General features: G+C 38.7%; 1 protein-coding gene across 1 annotated transcript in view; it reads right to left on the bottom strand.

Moving 5' to 3' along the window:
• Nucleotides 1–474: 474 nt before the first annotated feature.
• Nucleotides 475–23,832, bottom strand: part of daam1a (dishevelled associated activator of morphogenesis 1a) — an 82,728-nt gene continuing 59,370 nt past the window's right edge. The window contains exons 15-25 of the mRNA XM_060933780.1: nucleotides 23,142–23,249; nucleotides 15,772–15,866; nucleotides 12,861–12,945; nucleotides 12,319–12,425; nucleotides 11,499–11,587; nucleotides 8,481–8,649; nucleotides 8,275–8,382; nucleotides 8,138–8,198; nucleotides 7,895–8,026; nucleotides 3,269–3,439; nucleotides 475–3,034 (exon numbers count right to left, since the gene is read on the bottom strand). Of these exons, the coding sequence (XP_060789763.1) occupies nucleotides 2,825–3,034; nucleotides 3,269–3,439; nucleotides 7,895–8,026; nucleotides 8,138–8,198; nucleotides 8,275–8,382; nucleotides 8,481–8,649; nucleotides 11,499–11,587; nucleotides 12,319–12,425; nucleotides 12,861–12,945; nucleotides 15,772–15,866; nucleotides 23,142–23,249 (1,335 nt within the window). The 3' untranslated portion in view covers nucleotides 475–2,824. The remainder of the gene's footprint in view (nucleotides 3,035–3,268; nucleotides 3,440–7,894; nucleotides 8,027–8,137; nucleotides 8,199–8,274; nucleotides 8,383–8,480; nucleotides 8,650–11,498; nucleotides 11,588–12,318; nucleotides 12,426–12,860; nucleotides 12,946–15,771; nucleotides 15,867–23,141; nucleotides 23,250–23,832) is intronic.

Raw genomic sequence — 23,832 nt, 5'->3', positions numbered from 1 at the left:
CTCAAAGACCAGGCCTTTCCTGGATACTGATTCTGTACCAAATCACGATTACAATTACCTGTTGACATCACCTGTTTCAAACCACATCATTAATTGTTTTACCTCATTACTAGCCATAAATAGCCCTCATCCTAACTTTTTTGGAATGTATTACAGGTTTGAAATGCAGGAATGGATGCATATTAACAAATGAAATGAAGTTGACCAACAAAACATAAAATATCTTGGATTCATATTGACAAATTTCAACATCATTGCTTTCTGTTTCATTTGAATTTTCCTTACTGTCCCCACCTTGTCTGATTCAGAGATGTAATCAGGATATTTTTAACAATTTCCAAAGATTTCTGCTGAAATGCCTGTGTGACACTTTATTAAACACAAAAATCTAATTCAATTTGAGCAAACGAAGGTTAAAGGGCTGAACAGTGACAAATCACACCAATATACACACCAAATGAGCTCATGGATTTGTTTTATTTTTTTTTCCTGTAATCTATTTCACATTGAAAACTGTTTTTAAATAAAGAGGACACTGAGAAAACCCGCATACAGAAGGAAAAACATTACCTTAAAAAAAGCATTCAACAGCATCAACAACACAATCCTAAATGACAAAATCATGAACACAAAACCAGAGTGGCATCTTAAGAGATTATTTACATTTGTACAGATATGAATACCAAGACAGGTTACAGTGATTATGTACACGCAATGTACAAGCCACATGGTTTTGCTTTAAAACACAGGCTTTATTATTAAGTTGGATTTTTCCCTTTAAATTTTGCACTTTTCCCTCCTTATAAACTCAAACAGTATTGCAGATTTGGTGTGTAGAACTTTTACAAAATGTTGAAAACGTGACCAGATTTTCCTGAAATTAATTTGATTTTCCTGAAATAAAGCTGTTTGTGTCTGTGTGTCTGTGACAGTTCTGTGAACAATCATACTGATAATGTAATAAAAGAAAATCTAATACTTTTAGAAATGTATTGTGTAGAATTCTTAACGAATGAATGAGCTAAAAACTAAACTAATTATTAAGAGTTAATGAATTTTCTTTGCAGATTTTGACTTTTGTTAAAGGAACACTCTGGCTAAAAATGAAACATACACAACTTTCCCTTGACCTCAAAATGTACTCAGGTGGTGTACAATGCCAAACTGGTGACTGTAATGCTAAAATCACCAATGCTAAACCAGTGACTATAACTGGGGCGGCACGGTGGTGTAGTGGTTTGCACTGTCACCTCATAGCAAGAAGGTTCTGGGTTGGAGCCCAGTGGCCGATGAGGGCCTTTCTGTGTGGAGTTTGCATGTTCTCGCCGTGTCTGTGTGGGTTTCCTCCGGGTGCTCCGGTTTCCCCCACAGTCCAAAGACATGTGGTTAGGTTAACATGGGGCAGCCATGGCCTGAGGTTGAGCTGAAGCACCCTTGAGCAAGGCACCTAACCCATAACTGCTCCCCAGGCGCTGTAGTATAGCTGCCCACTGCTCTGGGTTTGTGTGTGTGCTCATTGCTCACTTGTGTGTGCATGTGCATGTTCACTGCTTCAGATGGGTTAAAAGTAGAGTAGAAATTTCACTGTCTGCTTAAGTCTGTGCTTGAGTGTATGTGTGACAAATAAAGGCTTCTTCTATAAGCTTTCACAACATGCTAGCATCATTTGATAGTTCCTTTGCAAAGTAAATAGGCGTGATGAAGCGGAGTTCCTGTTACTACTTTAACGTTGGTTGTTTTGCGATGACAGTACATCCTGGTGTTTTATTCCCTTTATATCACAGTAATTTGCCATTTTCATATCCACAAGATATTGTACATTCTATCTGTATATAGTCACATTTAATGGATCATCTCAGAAACAAGTTATAAACAGTTGTTCCCTCATCAGCCTGAGAAAGCATCACCATATCAACATTTTATACTGTCTTTATTAAATACAACACTTCTGAAATCTCTTATTAGGCTTAAACGATGTGAGCAAAATTATTTGGCAAGAAGGGAGAAGTTTCACAAAATGTGCATTTCACTTTTTTTCTGCTGCTGAAATATTTGTTTGTAAGTAAAGCCTTCAAATGTAAATTAAAACACTTCAAAACACCTCTTTCATCTTCATGAAGTGTGTGTTAATGTGCTGACTGACATGAATCTGGTGTAATGAAGCTTTAACTAGTAGGTGTTTGGGTCGCCATTTTGTGTCTGTTAAATATCACGAATAAACCGAACACACACCAAGACAGAGATAAAAAAGTCACACAGAGATAAACAGAGTCAGTCCTTATAAATCTCCAGATGAGATTTGAGTTCATGTGATTATTTTCCAATAAGAAAAAAAAATCATTAATTATCCATGAAGTTCAAGATGAGAAGGTGCAATACCTCGACTTCACCGCCAGATGGTAGTGTTACATGTTAAATCTTAGCACATTTTCCATTCTAAATACTGGGATGTACTAGAGGACCCATTAAAAAAAGAAAAAGCTCGAAGATTTTCAGTTTGTTGTAGTAAAAGGCTTCTTTATCGTTCATTTGGCACATTTATATATAGGGAGCAGGTTTATTACCCACAATGCACTGCATCATACATCAGTTTTAATACTGACAATTCAGCATAGCTGCGTTATCCGTAACATAGCCAGCATCCACAGGTCTGCTGATAGACTTTTTTTAGTGTTTAGGCTAATTTCTTATGAATGGCTAATTAGCCGATTAGCTAGCAGGCCACAATAGTGCAAAGTTATAGTCTTTTTTTTTTTCTCCCTCCACTGCCGTGACTTGTTAGAATGAATTCTTCTCTAAAATTTAGCATTAGCACTGATTTTCCTCAGAGATTGAGTTTGGTGATTGGTCTCTCTCGGCTCATCTCAAGGGTCTGCGTGCTTATTCGTTTGCGGTTACGTTTCATGTTACTCAAATCTTTGTCAAACACTTCTCCGGAACGGAGGGCAGAGACAAGGTCATCAAACTCGCCATCCTCCTCACAGTTTTCCTTCGCTTTTCGTGCTTTTCGTTCCTTTTCCCTCTGCTCCTTCAACTGAGAGAGAGATGAGGAATATTGTAGATTAGGATTGTAAAGTCATGTTCAGAAATGTTTCACCCTTAATATTAGCTAAGCTAATCTGACAGGATTTCTGAGAAAAGCTCAAAATCAAGGGAACGTATGTACATAGAACAGCATAATTAACAAGATTTAGAGAAAAGTATCTAAAGTACACTCTAAATGTCACCAGATTACATGGTAGACTACTAGGTGGTGATAATGTTGTACCTGAGCCTCCAGGCGAGCCCTGCGCTCCTCCTCCTCCTTGCGTTTACGCATGTTCTCATTGTCCTGTTTGGCTTCAGCGAATGCCTGCAGGAACTGTTCAAAAATCCCGAAGAAATTGTCAGGTTGCGTCGAGCTGGGTTCCTCGCCAAATACTTTCACTGCCTTCTGGAACTGAAGAAGAGGAGAATAGTGAAGATTTAGAGCAAAGACAAAGGTTCAGATACTGCAGCCTTGTTAATCCCTCTGATTACTATTTAAACCACTGATTACTGTTCTATGATGCTCAATTGGACAGTTTCAAGCAAAATATATTTGCAACTATCAATAACTTAAATGGAGTATTAAAAAAAAGGCCAGTTAATATAAAAAGATGACTAATGATATAATCAACAAATAAATAAAAAGCTTCAAAGTAATTCACACATAAAGAAATAAAAAATATTCCATATTTAGTCTATGTACATTTTATATCATAATCATATCTACTTTTGGTTGAATTGTTCAGAAAAAAAATTTCCCCATTGTTTCAATGAGTACAGCTTATCAGCAGTTAGTGAACATTGAAATCATACTACACAGTATGTGTGATATGACACTAAAATTTTTAAATTTACAGTGGGCATATCAGACGCTCGCTGGCTGTGGTGTGAAAATTGTCTATGCAGACGCTCATCTAAGTTTACAAACCTGCCATTGTTTAACTCTTGAATATTTTCTATCGTAAATACTATCATTAAAAAACTTATAATATCTGCTTTCCAAAGAAATTTATCTCATTAAGATCTGTTCAGTGCTTTGGGAGTAACGGCAGATTGCAGTTGGTACAACAGGGTACACTCTTGACTCACGTGATAGTACTTTTTGAATCACGGGAAAGCAGTCAGGCTCTCTCTCTCTCTTCTGATTGGGTTTCCGACTGGATTACTTGTGAATATCAATTAGATAACTTTTATAGGGATGTTCTCTCACTCTCACTGTTTCTGATGAAGTATTCAGCAAAATTTTCTATCAGCTGGTTTTGATGTTATGATTCACAGGAGACTTTGAAGTGAGTTTTCATAGCTTTACCTACTTATTTTCAAATCAAATTGATTCATGTAAATAAATAACTATTTTAGAATATAACTAGTTGTTTTGATGAAAAATATTGAGATCTTAGTGGTCAGAATGAGATTTAAAAAAAAACAGAAGTCAGAAACACAAGTGTTAATTTCAGTTCAGTTAACTGGAAATGTTTATTGGATGTGGCTCACACAGTTTTTTTGATGTTAGCCTTGATAGCTGTGAATATTATCATTTATATTATTTAATATAAACACTAATAGGCCCTACTTTTGAGAAATACAAAGGCCTACAGAGCACAAAGAGGGTATTAGAAATAATCTTTTATTACTTTTTTATTGAGTTTACCGATTTAACATTTTACCTAATTAGGATAATTAATGCTAATTAAATGCTAAATTCCATAATTTGTTTTTACTAATTTTTCAAACTTTGTATTCAGTATACAACCTGCAAATTTCCATGTAAATATCTTGAAAAATAAATAAATTATTTTAAAAATGCTAATAATAATTTGATCTCATTTGTTAATGAGGCCCATTTTAGACCATGTGATCCTAATACATAATATTACGCCAGTTTTCTAAAAATTAAGCCGTTTTTTCAATCTTTGATTTGTAATATCTCAAGAATGGATAAGTATATTTTAATTCTGTAAAAAGTATGTTGTTCTGCATTCAATTCTGAATTCAGTGAGACCAGTTTCAAAAGATTGAATTTGAATTTTCACATTTTATAATAGTTGTAAGCCTTTGCATTTTCATTATTGATTGTTTTTATATTTAGAGCAAAACAGCATGCATCATGTGAGAGAAGTGCTGAATACATGTTTTGTGCAAGAATTCTCCATGTAATTACTCTTGCTGTTTGTGTTTAGATTGTTGTCGGGTATAATGTGGCTTCAATGATATTATAGGGGCCTTTCACATGACATCATCGTAACTTTGGATTTGTTTATCTGGTCATGTTGCTGAGCAAGCTGTGTTTGACAATAACCAACACAAGTGTATACAAGTGACTGTAAGCCCAATTCAGTAAACATCTACAGATAAATTTGTAGAAGTTCCATCTAAAAGAACAATGCTAGAGACCTGTAGTGCTTTTGCATGTAATAACAGAAGTGGAGATAAGCCTGGTTTAACTTTTCACTTCTTCCTGGTGAACTCAAAAAGATGAGAAAAATGGTGAGCTGTAGTTAAACAGGAAGACTGGATGATAACAAAGCATCCCTGTGTGTGTGGAGAACATTTTATATCAAGTTAGTTTGAAAGCTCTGTGTAACATTAAAATGTAGATCTGGATGTGGGCTTTGGATCTGATATATTTTATTAGATCTAATGCTTGGCTCGACTAGCAGCATATTTGTCGTGTACTGATAATGTGGATGAGGCTAAACACCATAAAATATGCTAGATCTAGGCCCTGGCTTGTTTATTACTTTTAGAAGCCTATATTTGAGTTTAACTTTATCATAATAAGGTATTTTACTTTATCAGGAATTTCCCATAACATTCCAGCATGCATGAAACCTGCCTTAAAATATCAGTAGGCATCTGTACTTTTGTCTGTTTTAACATGTTTGGTGTATTTAGAAGTCCCAAATATTAAATAGTTCAAGACGTCGTAGTGTCCCAAATGCAGTAGCTGGTTTGCCGTACACTTTTCAAGTGGAATAAATACATTTGCGGGTAAATTATACGGATCTGTGATGCCTGCATGTTTCAGCTTTTGGATGTAACATGATCTCCTGTTATAATCTAAATTTTTTTATCATTTCAGAGAGGTTGTACTAATTGCAGTTGTCTCGATTTTCATTATTAACTGTCATGGCTATATTTCTTTGTTTCTCCAACAATATAGCAGACACTCCATGATAAAAAAAAAATCTGTGACGTCAGTGAAGGGCCCCTATAGGCTGGATTTCACCATCAGCAGCTTATGTAACACCCAGTGGTCTCGTATACTCCAATTCTCTCTTCAGATGCACTTCTGAAATATTTTAATCCCACCCTGCAAATCCTGGGTTTTTTTGTGAGGTTTTTTTGTTTGTTTCTAAAATAAAGAAAATGTCAAAGATACGAAGCTATACACTTTCTGTGTGAGTGTATAAGCACAATGATTGGTGATGGGACTGGCTATGATGGAAGGGACACCAGCAAAAATCTTGCCTAGGGCACCAAATTGGTCAGGGCCAGTTCTAGTGATACATTTTGGCCACTACATTTTCTAGCTGGACATAGAAGGATAGAATAAAGACCAACAACACAATCTTCCATTTTTTTCCCCCCTCTCAGTGTAAAATGTCTTTTAACCTCCATTAAAAAAAAAACCACACCGGTGCTTTTTCTCTGACACCCACTAAAAAACACCGTAAATCCAGATCTGCACACAAATCTGTTCCATGTGGCTCCTCAACTCAAATAGAGAGTGCTTTGAAATGGATCTGTGTGTGACCCAGTTGTGTGTGTGTGTGTGTGTGTGTGTGTGCGCGCGTGTGTGCCATGTGTAAGTCTCTGTGTGTTTTCAGCAGTTCTAGGAGGAACCCAGTAAAGCCGAGTGTGAGCTCTGAGTCCTGATTTACGTCTGATTTACGTCCTACAGGCTGTATTTCAGATGTTTTAATGTCCACTCGAAAGCAACGTCGTAATGGAGGAATGTCTCAAGTTCCACACATGAGAGCCGTGAGAAAAATACTCGTGCCGCACGCAATTACACGGAACATCTTCAAATCCTCAGTTTGTGACTAATGAGAGACAGATGGATGATTCAAACCTACACGTCCACATCACAGAACACTTCACTGTTACACTGTGATCTACACACTCTTAGGGAAAATGGTCAAACATTCTGAGGAGTCCTTAAAGAGCCTTTTTTAATTCTATCTATCTATCTATCTATCTATCTATCTATCTATCTATCTATCTATCTATCTATCTATCTATCTATCTATCTATCATTTATCATCAATCCATAATCAGGTCATCATCCATTTATTGATACATCTATCCATCCATTTAACTAACCATTTATGCAACTTTCTAGCAATCCATCAATACTTTCTTCCCTCCCTCCAGCCATCCATCCATGTATCCATCCATCATTTTGTCAGTCTAACCACCTATCATCCATCTATCCATCCATCCATTCATCCATCTATCTATTAATCCATCATTCTTTCAGTCTAACAGTCTAACAATCCGTCCATCCACCCATTCATCCATCTATCATCCTAAAAGTCTAACAATCTATCATCCATCCATCTTTTCAGTCGAACAGTCTAACAATCTTCCATCCATCCACTCATTCAACCATTCATCCATCATCCTAACAATCTATTATCCATCCATCCATTCTTTCAGTCATCTATCTATCTATCTATCTATCTATCTATCTATCTATCTATCTATCTATCTATCTATCTATCTATCTATCTATCTATTCTTGCATCTTCAATTTATGCATCATTCCACAACCACTAATCCATCTATCATCTGTCCACACACTTCTAATGATCCCTCCATCCCTCTCTCCATCACTCCTTCAGTTCATTAGTGATTTTTTTACCATCTCCTTGGCATCCTGTAGTGAATCTTCCACCTCAGAGAAGCTGAATCCTGCCACAGTGATGAACTGACTGACCACAGACACGAACTTATCACCTGAGTCGGGGGGACGAGTCTTCTGGTACTCCAGCTCCTGCATACACACACACACATCCAGTGTACAGTTTTACACACACACACACACACACACACACACACACACACACACACACACACACACACACACACACACAGTATTACTCACCGCCTCCACACTCTTCAGGCCCTTGCGCAGGTTGCTCATATCTTTCTCCAGTTCTGTCATGCTAAATGAGTAAAATATAGTACACATCAAAAGGGTGTGTGTGTGTGTGCGCGTGCGCATGTTCTCGAAGCACCTACTTGACTTTAGCAGCCTCTGGGACATTCTGTAGGTCTTCATGAAACAGTGCCACCTTGGGATATTTCTGCTCCAGGAGCATAATCAGGTAATGCAGCAGAGTGATGTTCCTACACACACACACACACACACAGAGATTGATCAGAGCTGAACAGTGACAACCTGGAAAGAAGGATATCAGAACATGTTTGTGTCCTGCGCTCCTCACTTGTCGATGCTGGACTTGGTGTCGGCGATCTTGTTGAGCGAGGACACCCTGAAGCCATACGCATTTCCCCTTTGACCTTTGTTCATGTAGTTCCCAAGTGCGAGGATGACCTCAAGTAGCTGGCGCAGGTTTTGACTCTGCAGCACCTCTATAGACGCCTGACTGAGGGCTGAAACACAAAAACACAACTCTCTCATCTGGGAGCTTTTTACTTAAGTAGAGCTTTTACTTAAGAGCATTAATTCAAATTTGACTATTTTAATATGTGTTATTACAGCACCTGATGGTTTTATTATTTTAAGAAAGTTACTGTACCGTATAATGTATAATTTAAATATAAATTATTATTTAAATTAATTTTAATTAAATATAAATTAAAATATTACAACATAGTATTTATCAGTATATTAGGATTGTGAAGATGATTTAGTAGTAGCAATAAAAATAAACAAAATATTACATGAAGAAAAATGTTTAACATAATATAAATGTACAAATATATGTTTTAGTATAGTTTTTATTAGTAGTAATATTCTTACTATATAATCTATATATTAATTATCCTTTTATGGCAGGGGTTTTCAAAGTGTGGGAGAGTCAGCCCCCCCTCGGAGAGCAAATAAACAACAGCCCCCCCCTACAATTTTTGTTGTTGCTATACTTAATGTTCCATTCGTATTTTTAAAAAATGGTTGTTGTACACATTTTTATTTTTTTCTTATTCACATTTTAAACATCTGTGCTTTTTAAAACATCTTGTTTTACACATTTTAAACATCTCATAGCATCGTTAGCTAGCACCTCTTGGCAGACAACACACTGTGGCAGTGGAGCATCTTCAGATCCAGTCCATGAAAATCCAAACTTTAAATAATCGTGGTCATACTTCCTTCTTTTTCCAGTCCCCCAGGATTTCGGGGGCCTTTTTTGTGATTGTTGCGGGCTAAAATGTCTGATGTTGCGGGGGTTTTCCAAAAAAAAATTGCGATGAAAGTTGCGGTGTTTTTTAGGTTTTTGTTGCGATTACATTGCGGGAGGAAGTGAAAGTTGCGAGAAATTGTTGCGATTTTCTCTTTTTGTGATTAAAATTGAGTGATATGTTAAATATTAAGTTATTACTGAAAAACTATTGATTAAAAAAACAAAGACACTGAGAAATGGTCCTATAAACAACTTTACCAATATAAAAGATTACCAGGACTACAAAAATGCAGAAAAATAGGCTTTACTTATCCAAATGCACCTGTTGGTTCAAAAGTTAAAGTGCAGAGAACCTCACAGCACAACATGAAGTTACCTTAAAATATAATATAAATGCCTCAGCTTTCATATAAGAAAAAAACTATTAATACTAGTGCTGTGTACAGTCAGTCTCTCCTGAAGACTAAATTAAACAATAATTATAAACTAATTAAATAAATGGCTCAGGCTTCATAGAAGAAAAAAAAACAATTTGAACAGAATCTCACAGTATGATGCTGAAGCTGCCTAAACAATGGAAAATAAAATACCATTTTGGCAAAAATGTTGGCATCCACGGCATGGTGGTGTAGTGGTTAGCGCTGTTGCCTCACAGCAAGAAGGTCCTGGGTTCGAGCCCCGGGGCCGGCGAGGGCCTTTCTGTGTGGAGTTTGCATGTTCTCCCCGTGTCCGCGTGGGTTTCCTCCGGGTGCTCCGGTTTCCCCCACAGTCCAAAGACATGCAGGTTAGGTTAACTGGTGACTCTAAATTGACCGTAGGTGTGAATGTGAGTGTAAATGGTTGTCTGTGTCTATGTGTCAGCCCTGTGATGACCTGGCGACTTGTCCAGGGTGTACCCCGCCTCTCGCCCGTAGTCAGCTGGGATAGGCTCCAGCTTGCCTGCGACCCTGTAGAAGGATAAAGCGGCTAGAGATAATGAGATGAGATGTTGGCATCCATTAATTTCTTGTATTAAGTAAAAAAAAATAAAGTGCACACAGTCCTTCACTGTAAACATAACACACTTTCAGTGTTGCCAGATACTGCTGACGTTTTCCAGTCCAAAATATGTTCAAAACCCGCCAAAATGCACTTGAAACCTCCCAATCTGGCAACACTGCGCGCATGCTGCTTCTCTTGAACACACGGAAATAAGGCGGAAGGTAGTTTGTCGACGTCACCTCAAGACGACGCCAATGATTGGTCAAATTTGCGGGAAAGTTGCTGTGATTGGATATAATTGCAACACCGCCCTGAATTCGCGGGGATTGGTTGAATTTGCGCTGAAGTTGCAAATCGCAACATCCTGGAGGCTCTGGGTTTTTTTTTGCTTGGCCCAGACTTTGTCTCCTCACTCACTGTAGCTTTAGGTACTAAAAATCGATCCATTTTGTCTCTCACGTTGCGCCCCCCCGAAGAACTCTGGCGCCCCCCAGGGGGGGCGCGCCCCACACTTTGAAAAGCCCTGCTGTATGTGGTATTATTATTATTATTATTAAGAAGAAGAAGAAGACAAAAAATCCAGGTTATTGTCTTTACGCAATATATCATCTCATGTCATTATCTGTAGCCACTTTATCCTGTTCTACAGGGTCGCAGGCAAGCTGGAGCCTATCCCAGCTGACTACGGGCGAAAGGCGGGGTACACCCTGGACAAGTCGCCAGGTCATCACAGGGCTGACACATAGACACAGACAACCATTCACACTCACATTCACACCTACGGTCAATTTAGAGTCACCAGTTAACCTAACCTGCATGTCTTTGGACTGTGGGGGAAACCGGAGCACCCGGAGGAAACCCACGCGGACACGGGGAGAACATGCAAACTCCGCACAGAAAGGCCCTCGCCGGCCACGGGGCTCGAACCCGGACCTTCTTGCTGTCAGGTGACAGCGCTAACCACTACACCACCGTGCCGCCCAACACTGATCATAATTGATCAATATTTAATTTAATTATAAATAATCATGATTATAATAATGAATGATTAAAAGCTGTTAGCAAATATCAATAAGCTGTAATTCTGCTCTTAGCCCCATTTCTACAGAAACACACCTTCAATTTTTGGCTTGATGTCTGCAACTCTTTCAGCAAACTTCTTTTTAAAGTAGAGTGACTGCAGTCTTTGCTGATAATGATTTATTCTGTGGGTTAGGACAGAAATGCATTTAATAAATTAACACAACTCACGAAAAGGTCGATATCTCACATGAGAAATCAATATGCATTTAACACAATCATGAACATCCACTTTAAGCATAATGAGCTTTTAGTAATCTAGCAGATTGTAGTTTTAAGACTTGATTTTAAAAGCATTCCATTACATTACAGGCATTTAGCAGAGGCTCTTATCCAGAGTGACATACAACAAACCCAGAGCAGCCTGGGGAGCAGTGAGGGTTTAGGTGCCTTACTCAAGGGCACTTCAGCCATTCCTGCTGGTCCAGGGAATCAAACTAGTGACCTTTTGGTCCCAAAGCTGTTTCTCTAAACATTAGGCCATGGCTTCCCCCATGGGAAACTAATCTTTTTACTAATAGATTTTGAAAATAGTCTAAATTTCTAAATTATTCAAAATTTCTAAATTAAAAATTTATAAGTTAGTATTTTTACTAATCAATTTATACCACAATTAACCAAAAAATGTTGCTGAATTCAGTATTCTGATGAGTCAGAAGGTGCAGCTGCAAATCATAGGTTTATATTAATGCACCCCTTTTAATGCATTATTGTTTCTATAGTAATAGCTCATTCACAGGGACTTGTACAGCAGAAGCTACACATAAACAGATTAGAAAACATGAACATTTCTGTAACAAGACTTTAAAATTTACATTTATGGATTGTGACTGACGCTGTAGGATTGTGTGTATACCTGCTCATGTCGTAGAGGAAGAGGTCAGCTTTGGCCATCCTGTCCAGTTCATGTTTGTGTTCCTCCAGAAGGTCGATGTCACTCTTTTCTGGGACAAACTTCAGTAACTGAGTAATCACACATACACAAAATAAAATTAAATTTGTTAGTCCATAGTAAGTCTTCATTTGGCATATCACTTCCCATTTGCATAATGTCAGCTCAATGTCATTGTGTCTGGCCCCGCCCACTTCTCTTCATCAGTGGTTGCTCCTCCTCTTGGGTCAACTCCCACAGAAATGTTACCTGATGTACAGTGTCACTTTTAAACGTTTTGCTCTTGCCTTGTCATCAGTATTCATTATTCACAGTTATTCACAGACTTTATAATCACAGAAATAAACACAGAAATGGACATATCCTGAGTCACCAAAGCTGATAAATATATTTATAATGTCATTATAATGACATCATCTTTTTGAAAGTTTGTGATCACTTTATGCTCAGATATATGTATAAATGCCACTTCTAACAGCATATCAGTATCAGTTCATGTAACTCACCTGTTCCAGCATGTCTTTGGGAAGGTCCTCCTGCTCATCCATGGTCATTATGGCCTTCTTAATCTCATCGTTGGACAACTTTAACCTGCCATGCAATTTTTCACATTGATTAAAATGTTAATAAAAATATCAATGCGCATTAAAGCTATACAGCCTTTCGATTTCATAAAATTGGTAAAATTTAATTCTTGCTGAAATTTGGTCATTGTGATACATGCTTATTTCTGCAATATCTCAAAAAAATCAAGCCATTCTGTAGCTGGGAAGTTATTTAATTTGAGGGGATTCCATAACAAATAATGTGCATGAAATCGCTCTCTTCACGCAGTCAAGCAGACAGAAGAAGTCCGTGTGCGTGTGCACATGAGCAGGTTTACATTCTTCTTCTTCTTCTTTTGGGTTTTACAGCAGCTGGCATCCAGTGTTGCATTACTGCTATCTACAGGTTTACTTTGACCGTGCACTGACAGTTACATTATTTTGTCGCTAAACGAACAGCTGATCACAATGAGGTGCTCGCTGACTGCCGATATTTATTAGTTTGGTCCTGCGTTTCCTTTCCTTCACAACATAACGTCTTTTCTTCTCACTTTTCATTACTGTAGTCGGTCTTCGTTTCATTTGCACACTCACATCCTCCATTTTTCTTTCCTGTTTCAAATTTGTAACCCATAATGCCTTGCGTGAATGGGGGAAAGCCCACCACGCGATGCATGATGCAGTATCGTGAATTAGGTCATGGTGAAACAGGAAAAAACAGTGGAGAATTTAGGGCCACATGGCCCTAAATTCATTAATTGTTCTATTTAAAAAAATAATAATAATAAAACTGGAAGTCTGTGATTCGAATTCAGTATTTTTTGGTCCACTAAATGAAAATAATTAGGTGTCAGGGAAAATTCTTTTTATGACCTACACTTGAAAAATCGAAAAGGCAGTCTAGCTTTAATAGATCAGTTTTACCCGTTCTATTCAAGGTACAAGTGACTGGTTTTAAATGTTTAATAAAAGTAGACTAATTAAATTATCTAACCATTATGAGATTCTTTTTTTTCTTATTTTTAACTCCATCTTTAAGTCAATCAAATACAGAAGAACTTATATCAACAAAATCTAGATATTAAATTTCTGAACTAAATCCATTTTTAAAACATCAAAATGGCAATTTAATAATTGCTTACTTATGTAACAATAACATCTCATCTCATTATCTCTAGCCGCTTTATCCTGTTCTACAGGGTCGCAGGCAAGCTGGATCTTATCCCAGCTGACTACGGGCAAAAGGCGGGGTACACCCTGGACAAGTCACCAGGTCATAACAGGGCTGACACATAGACAACCATTCACACTCACATTCACACCTACGGTCAATTTAGGCCCTGTCCACACGGCAACAGATTCAGGTGAATCTGATAAAATTGTTTATCGTTTCGGCCTGGCGTCCACACGGCACCGGCATTTTGGGTGCCCCAAAACGAAATCTTTTGAGAACGGGTTCCAGAGTGGAAAGATCTGGCAACGGCGCCGTTGCGAAGTCGTCTGGATGAGTAGAACGGATTTGTTTACGATGACGTCACAACCACATGTGCTTCATGCCGGGTAGAAGTGTAACGAACTCAATGCAAGTTGTCAACAAATCCTATAACTTGGTTCATGAAACGCGCTTACAAAATATTTTCACTGTGAATATTTATTGTGTAATGGTGCAAAGTGAGAGAGAGAGAGAGAGAGAGAGAGAGAGAGAGAGAGAGAATAGCCCTTAGGGCAGAGTCAATCCCGCCAGCAAAAATAGGGGGAAAAAAGGAGCGATCTCACCTCTTCAGATGTTGGTTTAAGTCCTACAATACATTCCTCAAAAAGGGCGTAGAAGAACAAATTAATCCATCAACGTGTAGCATTCAATTTATTCCGGACCATTAAAGACGCCGCCTTCCGTGTAGAATCATACGTCATCCTCGCCGCCATATTGGATGGGGCAAAGCGGAGAATAAAGATGCCTCATTCATGTGCTGCGTTTAACTGTACCAACAGGTTTGCCGTCCAAACGAGATCACATGGGATTACCTTTCACAGGTGAGACTGGAAAAATACTTTTTATTGTATTTGGTCATTATAACGTAATTTTACGAACAGATTTTTCTGACTGTGGCTAATATGAAGTCTCGCGCATAATAGTTTATGCGCATGCGTCCTTACTTCTTCTATTATTCTGGTGTCTCCGATGGGACTGTCTTACAGCGCACCTAGAGGTGTGGCATGTGTATTGCATCATTTTCAGCAAGCGTTGCGTTGCCATCTGGACCTGATATTTTACTGATCCGTTGCCCTTGTGGACGCGATATTTTTTTTTTTTTAAATCTCGTTGCCGTTGGGATGTAGCCTTAGAGTCACCAGTTAACCTAACCTGCATGTCTTTGGACTGTGGGGGAAACCGGAGCACCCAGAGGAAACCCACACGGACAGAACATGCAAACTCCGCACAGAAAGGCCCTCGCCGGCCACGGGGCTCGAACCCGGACCTTCTTGCTGTGAGGCGACAGTGCTAACCACTACACCACCGTGCCACCAACAATAATATTGTATTTTATAATCAATCAAATTGAAGCTGTTAAACTTTTGGCACTTTTTAAAAAAATAAAAAATAAAGAAACAATTATATAAAATATTCAATAAACTACTATAATATTGCAAATATTAAATATATTAAACCATTAATAATAATAATAATAATAATAATAATAATAATAATAATAAATGCTGTTCTTTCTTTTAACCTTTTTTCATTCCTCTTTATATTCACAGTGTTTCCTTAAATAATGCACATTTAACTTTATTACAGTTTGTGAAGCCAGAAATAAAACCTGAAATATGAAGAGTGTATGTAAAATAACGTGGTGAGCTCCAGACTCACCGTGACAGGAGGATGTTGCAGTTTTGTGCTCGGCGACCATCAATAACTGACAACTCCTTCACTTTCTTTGCAGCTGCATCGTCATCAGACTCTTTCTGCAGAGAGACATGGATGCAGTTAAAGTAAATTTGTTAGTTTTACAACCCTGATTCCAAAAAAGTTGGGACAAAGTACAAATTGTAAATAAAAACGGAATGCCATGATGTGGAAGTTTCAAAATTCCATATTTTATTCAGAATAGAACATAGATGACATATCAAATGTTTAAACTGAGAAAATGTATCATTTAAAGAGAAAAATTAGGTGATTTTAAATTTCATGACAACAACACATCTCAAAAAAGTTGGGACAAGGCCATGTTTACCACTGTGAGACATCCCCTTTTCTCTTTACAACAGTCTGTAAACGTCTGGGGACTGAGGAGACAAGTTGCTCAAGTTTAGGGATAGGAATGTTAACCCATTCTTGTCTAATGTAGGATTATAGTCTTAGGTCTTTTTTGTCTTATCTTCCGTTTTATGATGCGCCAAATGTTTTCTATGGGTGAAAGATCTGGACTGCAGGCTGGCCAGTTCAGTACCCGGACCCTTCTTCTACGCAGCCATGATGCTGTAATTGATGCAGTATGTGGTTTGGCATTGTCATGTTGGAAAATGCAAGGTCTTCCCTGAAAGAGACGTCGTCTGGATGGGAGCATATGTTGCTCTAGAACCTGGATATACCTTTCAGCATTGATGGTGTCTTTCCAGATGTGTAAGCTGCCCATGCCACACGCACTAATGCAACCCCATACCATCAGAGATGCAGGCTTCTGAACTGAGTGCTGATAACAACTTGGGTCGTCCTTCTCCTCTTTAGCCCGAATGACATGGCGTCCCTGATTTCCATAAAGAACTTCAAATTTTGATTCGTCTGACCACAGAACAGTTTTCCACTTTGCCACAGTCCATTTTAAATGAGCCTTGGCCCAGAGAAGACGTCTGCGCTTCTGGATCATGTTTAGATACGGCTTCTTCTTTGAACTATAGAGTTTTAGCTGGCAACAGCGGATGGCATGGTGAATTGTGTTCACAGACAATGTTCTGTGGAAATATTCCTGAGCCCATTTTGTGATTTCCAATACAGAAGCATGCCTGTATGTGATGCAGTGCCGTCTAAGGGCCCGAAAATCACGGGCACCCAGTCTGGTTTTCCGGCCTTGACCCTTACGCACAGAGATTCTTCCAGATTCTCTGAATCTTTTGATGATATTATGCACTGTAGATGATGATCTGTTCAAACTCTTTGCAATTTTACACTGTCGAACTCCTTTCTGATATTGCTCCACTATTTGTCGGCGCAGAATTAGGGGGATTGGTGATCCTCTTCCCATCTTTACTTCTGAGAGCTGCTGCCACTCCAAGATGCTCTTTTTATACCCAGTCATGTTAATGACCTATTGCCAATTGACCTAATGAGTTGCAATTTGGTCTTCCAGCTGTTCCTTTTTTGTACCTTTAACTTTTCCAGCCTCTTATTGCCCCGTCCCAACTTTTTTTAGATGTGTTGCTGTCATGAAATTTCAAATGAGCCAATATTTGGCATGAAATTTCAAAATGTCTTACTTTTGACATTTGATATGTTGTCTATGTTCTATTGTGAATACAATATCAATTTTTGAGATTTGTAAATTATTGCATTCCGTTTTTATTTACAATTTGTACTTTGTCCCAACTTTTTTGGAATCGGGGTTGTAAAATGCCAGGGAGTTTGCTGTGGCACCAAAACACGACTGAAGAACTGTAATTTCACAAGAGTCTGAGTCAATATCACACACACACACACACACACACACACACACACACACACACACACACACACACACACACACACACTTTTCTTGGGCTTTCTCTTGTCTACAGAGGTTTTGCCTGTATTTAACACCTCATCTCAAAGTGTCTGATGCCACCAGGGCTCTGTGGAACTATGGAAATTACAGGTGATTATATATATATGCATTTTTGCAGTGTTTGTTGAAACGTACTCAAAAAATATGTACCTACAAATACGTGATGAGCCAATCAACATTTGCGCACATTTTTCAATCTCTGATATTAACTGACTCTCTCTGGAAGTCCCTTCCCTTCCCTCCCCTCCCATCTTGCACTAGTAATGTTTAGCATGAAAGATTTCTGTCATGTCAATTAGAGAATTGTAATGTATATCATTAACACAACTATATATCAGATTTATTATTCAATAAGAAGACCACAGAGCATTTTCACCTGAAAAATGGTCCTTTTTTTACTTTTGTTTTTCTCCCAGAATTTTTCAGTGGCCTCGATAATAAAAAGAGAAAAAACAGGCTGAGAGAAAGGCTGACAGAAAAGTCAATACATGCATTCTCAAAAACGTTTAAAGGTGCTATATGTAAGAATTGACCACCTGATGAATTCATATTCCACACTCCAAACAAACAGGGAGCAGTATATCACCACAAAGTTGGAGTGTCCACCCTTCATAAGAGACAAGGAAATACACAGTCTTTCCTCCACCTTCCCCACAAATGCACCACCTCCACTCTCATACAATTACCACTCACTGAATGTAAAGAAATTATTTTGTTGTTGATCCACAACCGGGTTCATACAATCTAACCTTACAGTCATCTTTACAGACATTAACAACTTATAGTTAACAGCAGGGCAAGAATACACAAAATTCTACCAAACGGCTGAAACTCAAAGAGCCGGTCAAGGTAACACTGCCATCTTATAATTTTCCTGTTATAGACCCTTTTCAGTCACGTGACCTTTGTAAATGCGACCACCATTTTGGACATGTAGCGGACTTCGGCTCGAATTGGTTTGAATGCGAGGAAGGCGACAAACGGAGAACATACAAGAAAAAAGAGCGAGATGCAGAAAACACCTTCGCTATCCAGCGACGTAGGGCATTTACAGGGCGAGCAGAGGGAGAAATAACAACAGTAACGACACATTAGCAACACCGTACAGAAATAACGGTTTATGGCACAGACCCTTTCGGTTCTCGCTCATCTAGCTGCTACAATGACTGCTTAGACTGCAACAATAATACTTAACACACATTTAAGTATCCGTCGTAAAGACGTGAAACTCGTCGAGTGACGAGTGTGTTCATTGATAAGCTAACACAATCTAAAAGTAGATATACCATCACACTGCCCTGGCGCTGTGTACAGTTTACCTTCTACGGTTTGTGCACTCACTATTTGCCATTACTTTCTCCAACCGTTGTTACAGATTACAGGGAACGGCCTGGATTTAAGAGACAAATACATGTTCCTCTTGTTTTGAACACTTAGCCCATGTTTACATTAGACCGTATCAGCGGATCATCAGATTAACGTTTTTAAAAGCGATTAGTGTGCACACAGCAACACCAATACACGATTCGTCTGCACACAGCAACACCAATACACGGATACGCTCGGCTCTGCAGGCATCCTGCACTCCAAATCACTCCGCCCTGAACAGCGAGTGCCCTCTGGAGGGTGCGCACTCCGGCCCTGCGCAGCTCACACAGCGCGCGAGTGAAGTGCACAAGCCACGATTCGGGACTGAGCCGCTGTGTGTGTGATCCCAGCACAGATCACTTACCACTCGCAAGTGGAAGGATGGCAAGCCTAAAGACAATCTTTTTTGTTTTTGTTACATAGTCAAAAGAGGTGTCGGATCACCGGATCCAGTGTAAATAGCTGCCGGAGCCAACGCCCGAGGTTCCGGAGCGCGCTCCGGCTTGCTCCCCCTCAAATTAAGCGCTGTTTGTAGGACACTGCCTCTGATCTGTCCTACAGTCTACCAACAGCAAAGGAACACAACGCTAGCTAATGTCGTTAGCTAATAGCTACTACAGAAGAACAAAGAGGTTACAATGGGTTATTTTAGCCTATTTGGTTACACACTCGCTGCCACAGAATGTTAACAGCAATGTAATGCCTTTTCTGGCTAATTTTATTCGTCTTACCTCCAACAAAGTGGTCACTACACAAGCGCTGGTATGCCGAGGGCTGCCAATCTTTCCTGTTAATGGCCGCTATCCATCTTCTCCGTCGGGATCCGATAAAATGATAACCCTTGCCTAGTTTGTTGATGGTTACTACATCCAGGTGCACAACAATATAGTGGCATGATGGAAGTCTTGCTGAAAATAAACACTTTCTTTGCTGCCGTTCCTCAATGCTGGCTGTGGTAAACTACTGGTAGTACATGTCCAAAATGGCGGCCGCGTTTGTCGTGACGTCACGTGAAAAGGGTCCATAGTTACCTCCAACAACTTTGCTGGAGAAGGTTACATTTTCGCCTCTGTTTGTTTGTCTGTTCCCAACATAACACAAAAAGTAGTGAACAGATTTTGATGAAATTTTGAGTAAAGGGGCGCCACGGGCCAAGGGACAATTGATTAGATTTTGATATAAATCCAGATATGTATGTGGATCCAGGATTTTTTTTGTCTGTTCCAAACGCAACTCAAAAAATAATGAACGGATTTTGATGAAATTTGGCGTACATCTTTAGTATTATCGTAGGTTCAAGTGATTTAATTTTGATGTTGATAATATGTGGCTTGGCAGAGGTATGCAGTCTACAGAGTGCCCTTGTAGTTTACATTCTAGCTTACTTAGCTCAGTTTTAAGCAAGAAAACAGCCACAGCAACCCGTGCATCAGTAATGAATGCGAAGACTATAGCTCGTGACACGTCAGATGTGTAACCAAACCCGACTGATGCAAATTGTGCCCAAATTCACCTCCCTTCTTCTTGGTTTAATTGCTCACAAAGTGTTCATTGCAGCAAGGTGAAGCATATGCCATGACACTACACAATTTCACCTTTCCAACAATGTTAGTTACTTGTCTATGTGACGAAGTGTTGGTGAGAAAAATTATTTTGAATTTGTCAAATTTAATCATCGTTACAATCTGCATACAGCTCTGTGTCCATCTCCACATCCATTAATCTTGTTTGAATTGCTCATGAACTTGTCACTGCAGAGGTATGGAACATATATCATAAGAAAGAGTGGAACCGGAGCTTTGTAATAATGCTAGTCACATTTGTAGTGTATTTGTACATATCCAAGTAATCATGTTATGAAAAAGGATCAAATTTCTGTGAAGTAACCTTTTAAATCTTTAGCAGTTTCTTCACACTTTTTCACACTCCTAAAGAAACAAAAGAACATCCTCTTTCCGATTATACTATATGTAGTTTCTCTGTGTGACAAAGTGTTGTTGAGAAATCAGGTTTTGAAATCACAGCAAATAAAACAGTAACATTTATTTCCAGTCGGCTCCCTTTCCAGTAGGTTTGTCCAAATAGCGTTGCTTGGCATTACGATTCCGTTTCTTCCAGTAGGGTCCCTTTTCTTTCTCTTTTCCCGTCTCCAAAAATCCAACATATCTGATACAAAATGGCAACCGCTAATATATATTGCTGTGCCTGGATTCCAGATGTTTCTGCAAATTGCAGCAACAACTCTTCTCTCTCTCTCTTTTTTTAGCTTTCTGTAGTCTGTAAAAAGCTAGCTATGATTTCGACTGGAATCGATTTGTATAGTCAACCACAAAACAGCTCTTTCCCATTTTAGCTATTTGTGCGTGTGTGTTTTTGCATCATTTTTTGCATATTCATGACTCAGTGGGTCGAACTGTCCAGTAACTTCTGCATACAGTGACATTATGTGCACAACTTATTCTCATCACCTTTTGGACTGAGGGCAGACTGGACACTACAATGAGTCATTATTGCCTCTTAAGGTAGAAAGTGGTATTACGGGACAAATGGTGCATCCTGTCCCAGGTCTAGCTGGTTATCATGCAAATTTCACAAGGTAATTTCTCTGTAATACCATACATAAATGTCTTTGACATTATATTAAAGTTGTTATTTCTTCACATTCTGTTAATAATTTTGGTTAATTTTTTTAACTATTAAATTCTTACATATAGCAATTTTAAAAGTATGGGCTACACAATGCTGTGCAACCGCAAAAGGTGCTTTTACAGTATATCTTTCAGGATATTTCAAAGTACTTAATATTTTATCATGATCTGCAGGGGAAAAAAATCATAACGTTCCAAATGAAAAGAAACCAAATGGACAGTTAATGCCGAATAAAGTAAAACATATTTATATTAATATTTATAATTAGAACACAAATGTATTATACATCCATTATCCGTAACCACATATCCTGTGCAGGGTCACGGGGAAGCTGCAGCCTATCCCAGCTGACTATGGGCGAGAGACGGGGTACACCCTGGACAAATTGCCAGACCATCACAGGGCTGATACATACAGACAAACAACCATTCACACTCACATTCACACCTACGGTCAATTTAGAGCCACCAATTAGCCTAACCTGCATGTCTTTGGACTGTGGGGGAAACCGGAGCACCCAGAGGTCCACTGGAGCACCATGCAGACACGGGGAGAACATGCAAACTCCACACAGAAAGGCCCTCGTCGGTCACTGGGCTCGAACCCAGGACCTTCTTGCTGTGAGGCGCCAGTGCTAACCACTACACCACCATGCTGCCCCACAAATGTATTATATTGTCAAAAATAATTATACAATACCTAAATACTGTGAATGACAACAAGGCAGGTACAAACAATAACGCAAGCATAATATATTTATAAAATGTATAGTTAAAGCCCTGCGATAGATTGGTGATCTGCCCAGGGGGTATCCCGCCTCTCAGCCGAAATCAACTGTGTTTGGCTCCAGCTTCCCCCATGACCCTGATGGATAAACAGTATAGATAATCGATGGATGGATGGATAATATACTTCAAGGTTTATATAATTTAATATTTCATGTTTCCCCCCCGCTGTTAATGGGTGCTCTTCAGTGACAGATATATACGTGTGTGTGTGTGTGTGTGTGTGTGTGTGTGTGTGTGTGTGTAGTAAATCTTAAACACACAAGTCATCTTGTATTACCTCAACAATAAAAAACTCCCACTTTGTGAATAATAAAAACGAAATGACACACACTAAACCTGAGGCCATAAACCTATCTCTCTCTCTCTCTCACACACACACACACACACACACACACACACACTGGCAGGATTATTAAATGGCATTGCAGAACAAGCATCTGGGTAGCAGACTGGAATAACGTGAGTGCTTCTCCAAGTGGAGCCGAGTTTGATTTTACCGTTTTATTTTTATCACAAACATCTGCTGTTCGCATGGCAAATAAATTGGATAATTGTTCACAGAAATGTTAAACCTGTCTGCACAACCACTCATCATAATGATATTTTCAGGGCTGTAAAATAGTGTCAACTGTTGAAAGATGATGATCAGAGAATGAGCCTCGTCACATCAGTCATACCTGCTGTCTCTGGTAGGCTGAAAACATTTTCTCAATGTCCTCCAGGTCCAGAATTTTAAAAACTCTGATATCATCCAGCTCCTTCCACACAGTTCCTTCTAGCTTGTTCTACAGAACACAAACACAACAACACGTCCTCTGAGTGCTGGGTTTGGGAAAGGTTCTACTGAAATTATCATCATTAATGTAATGGTTCAATTATTATTATTATTATTATTATTATTATTTAATTTTTCCCAATGTTAAATACATATAAAGCACATATTTAACATTCCTTTATTTCAGGATTGCTGTGAAGTGGAATTGATCAGATATGTGGACCCTGAAGTCTAATTTAAATTGACCAAAAAGATTTTTTCCTACCACTGTTAATTAAGTTTTAAAATTAAATACATAAAAGGGAATCTATAAAGGCAAAGCACTTTCTTGCAAATGCCTTAAAGCTTAAAGGCAGTATGAACCTGTAAAGGAAAAGGAAAGGGAAAAAAGGAACGAAATAATTTACCTGGAATCTGTAAAAGTGTCAGTGTGGATATCAGTGTCAGTGTCAATATTAAAATCAGTGACAGTATCCCTATCAGAGTCTATATCAGAGTCACTGACAATGTCGATGTCAGTCACTGTTGATATTAGGGTAGTGTTGGTGTCAATTTCAGTCAGTGACAATATTAGAATCAGTGTCAGTGTAGAT

This window comes from Neoarius graeffei, chromosome 11 (genome assembly GCF_027579695.1).
Source record: "Neoarius graeffei isolate fNeoGra1 chromosome 11, fNeoGra1.pri, whole genome shotgun sequence".
Classification (NCBI taxonomy): Eukaryota; Metazoa; Chordata; class Actinopteri; order Siluriformes; family Ariidae; genus Neoarius; species Neoarius graeffei.
Note: the sequence above shows the minus strand (reverse complement) of the source record. Positions and strands in the feature narration are given on the sequence as shown.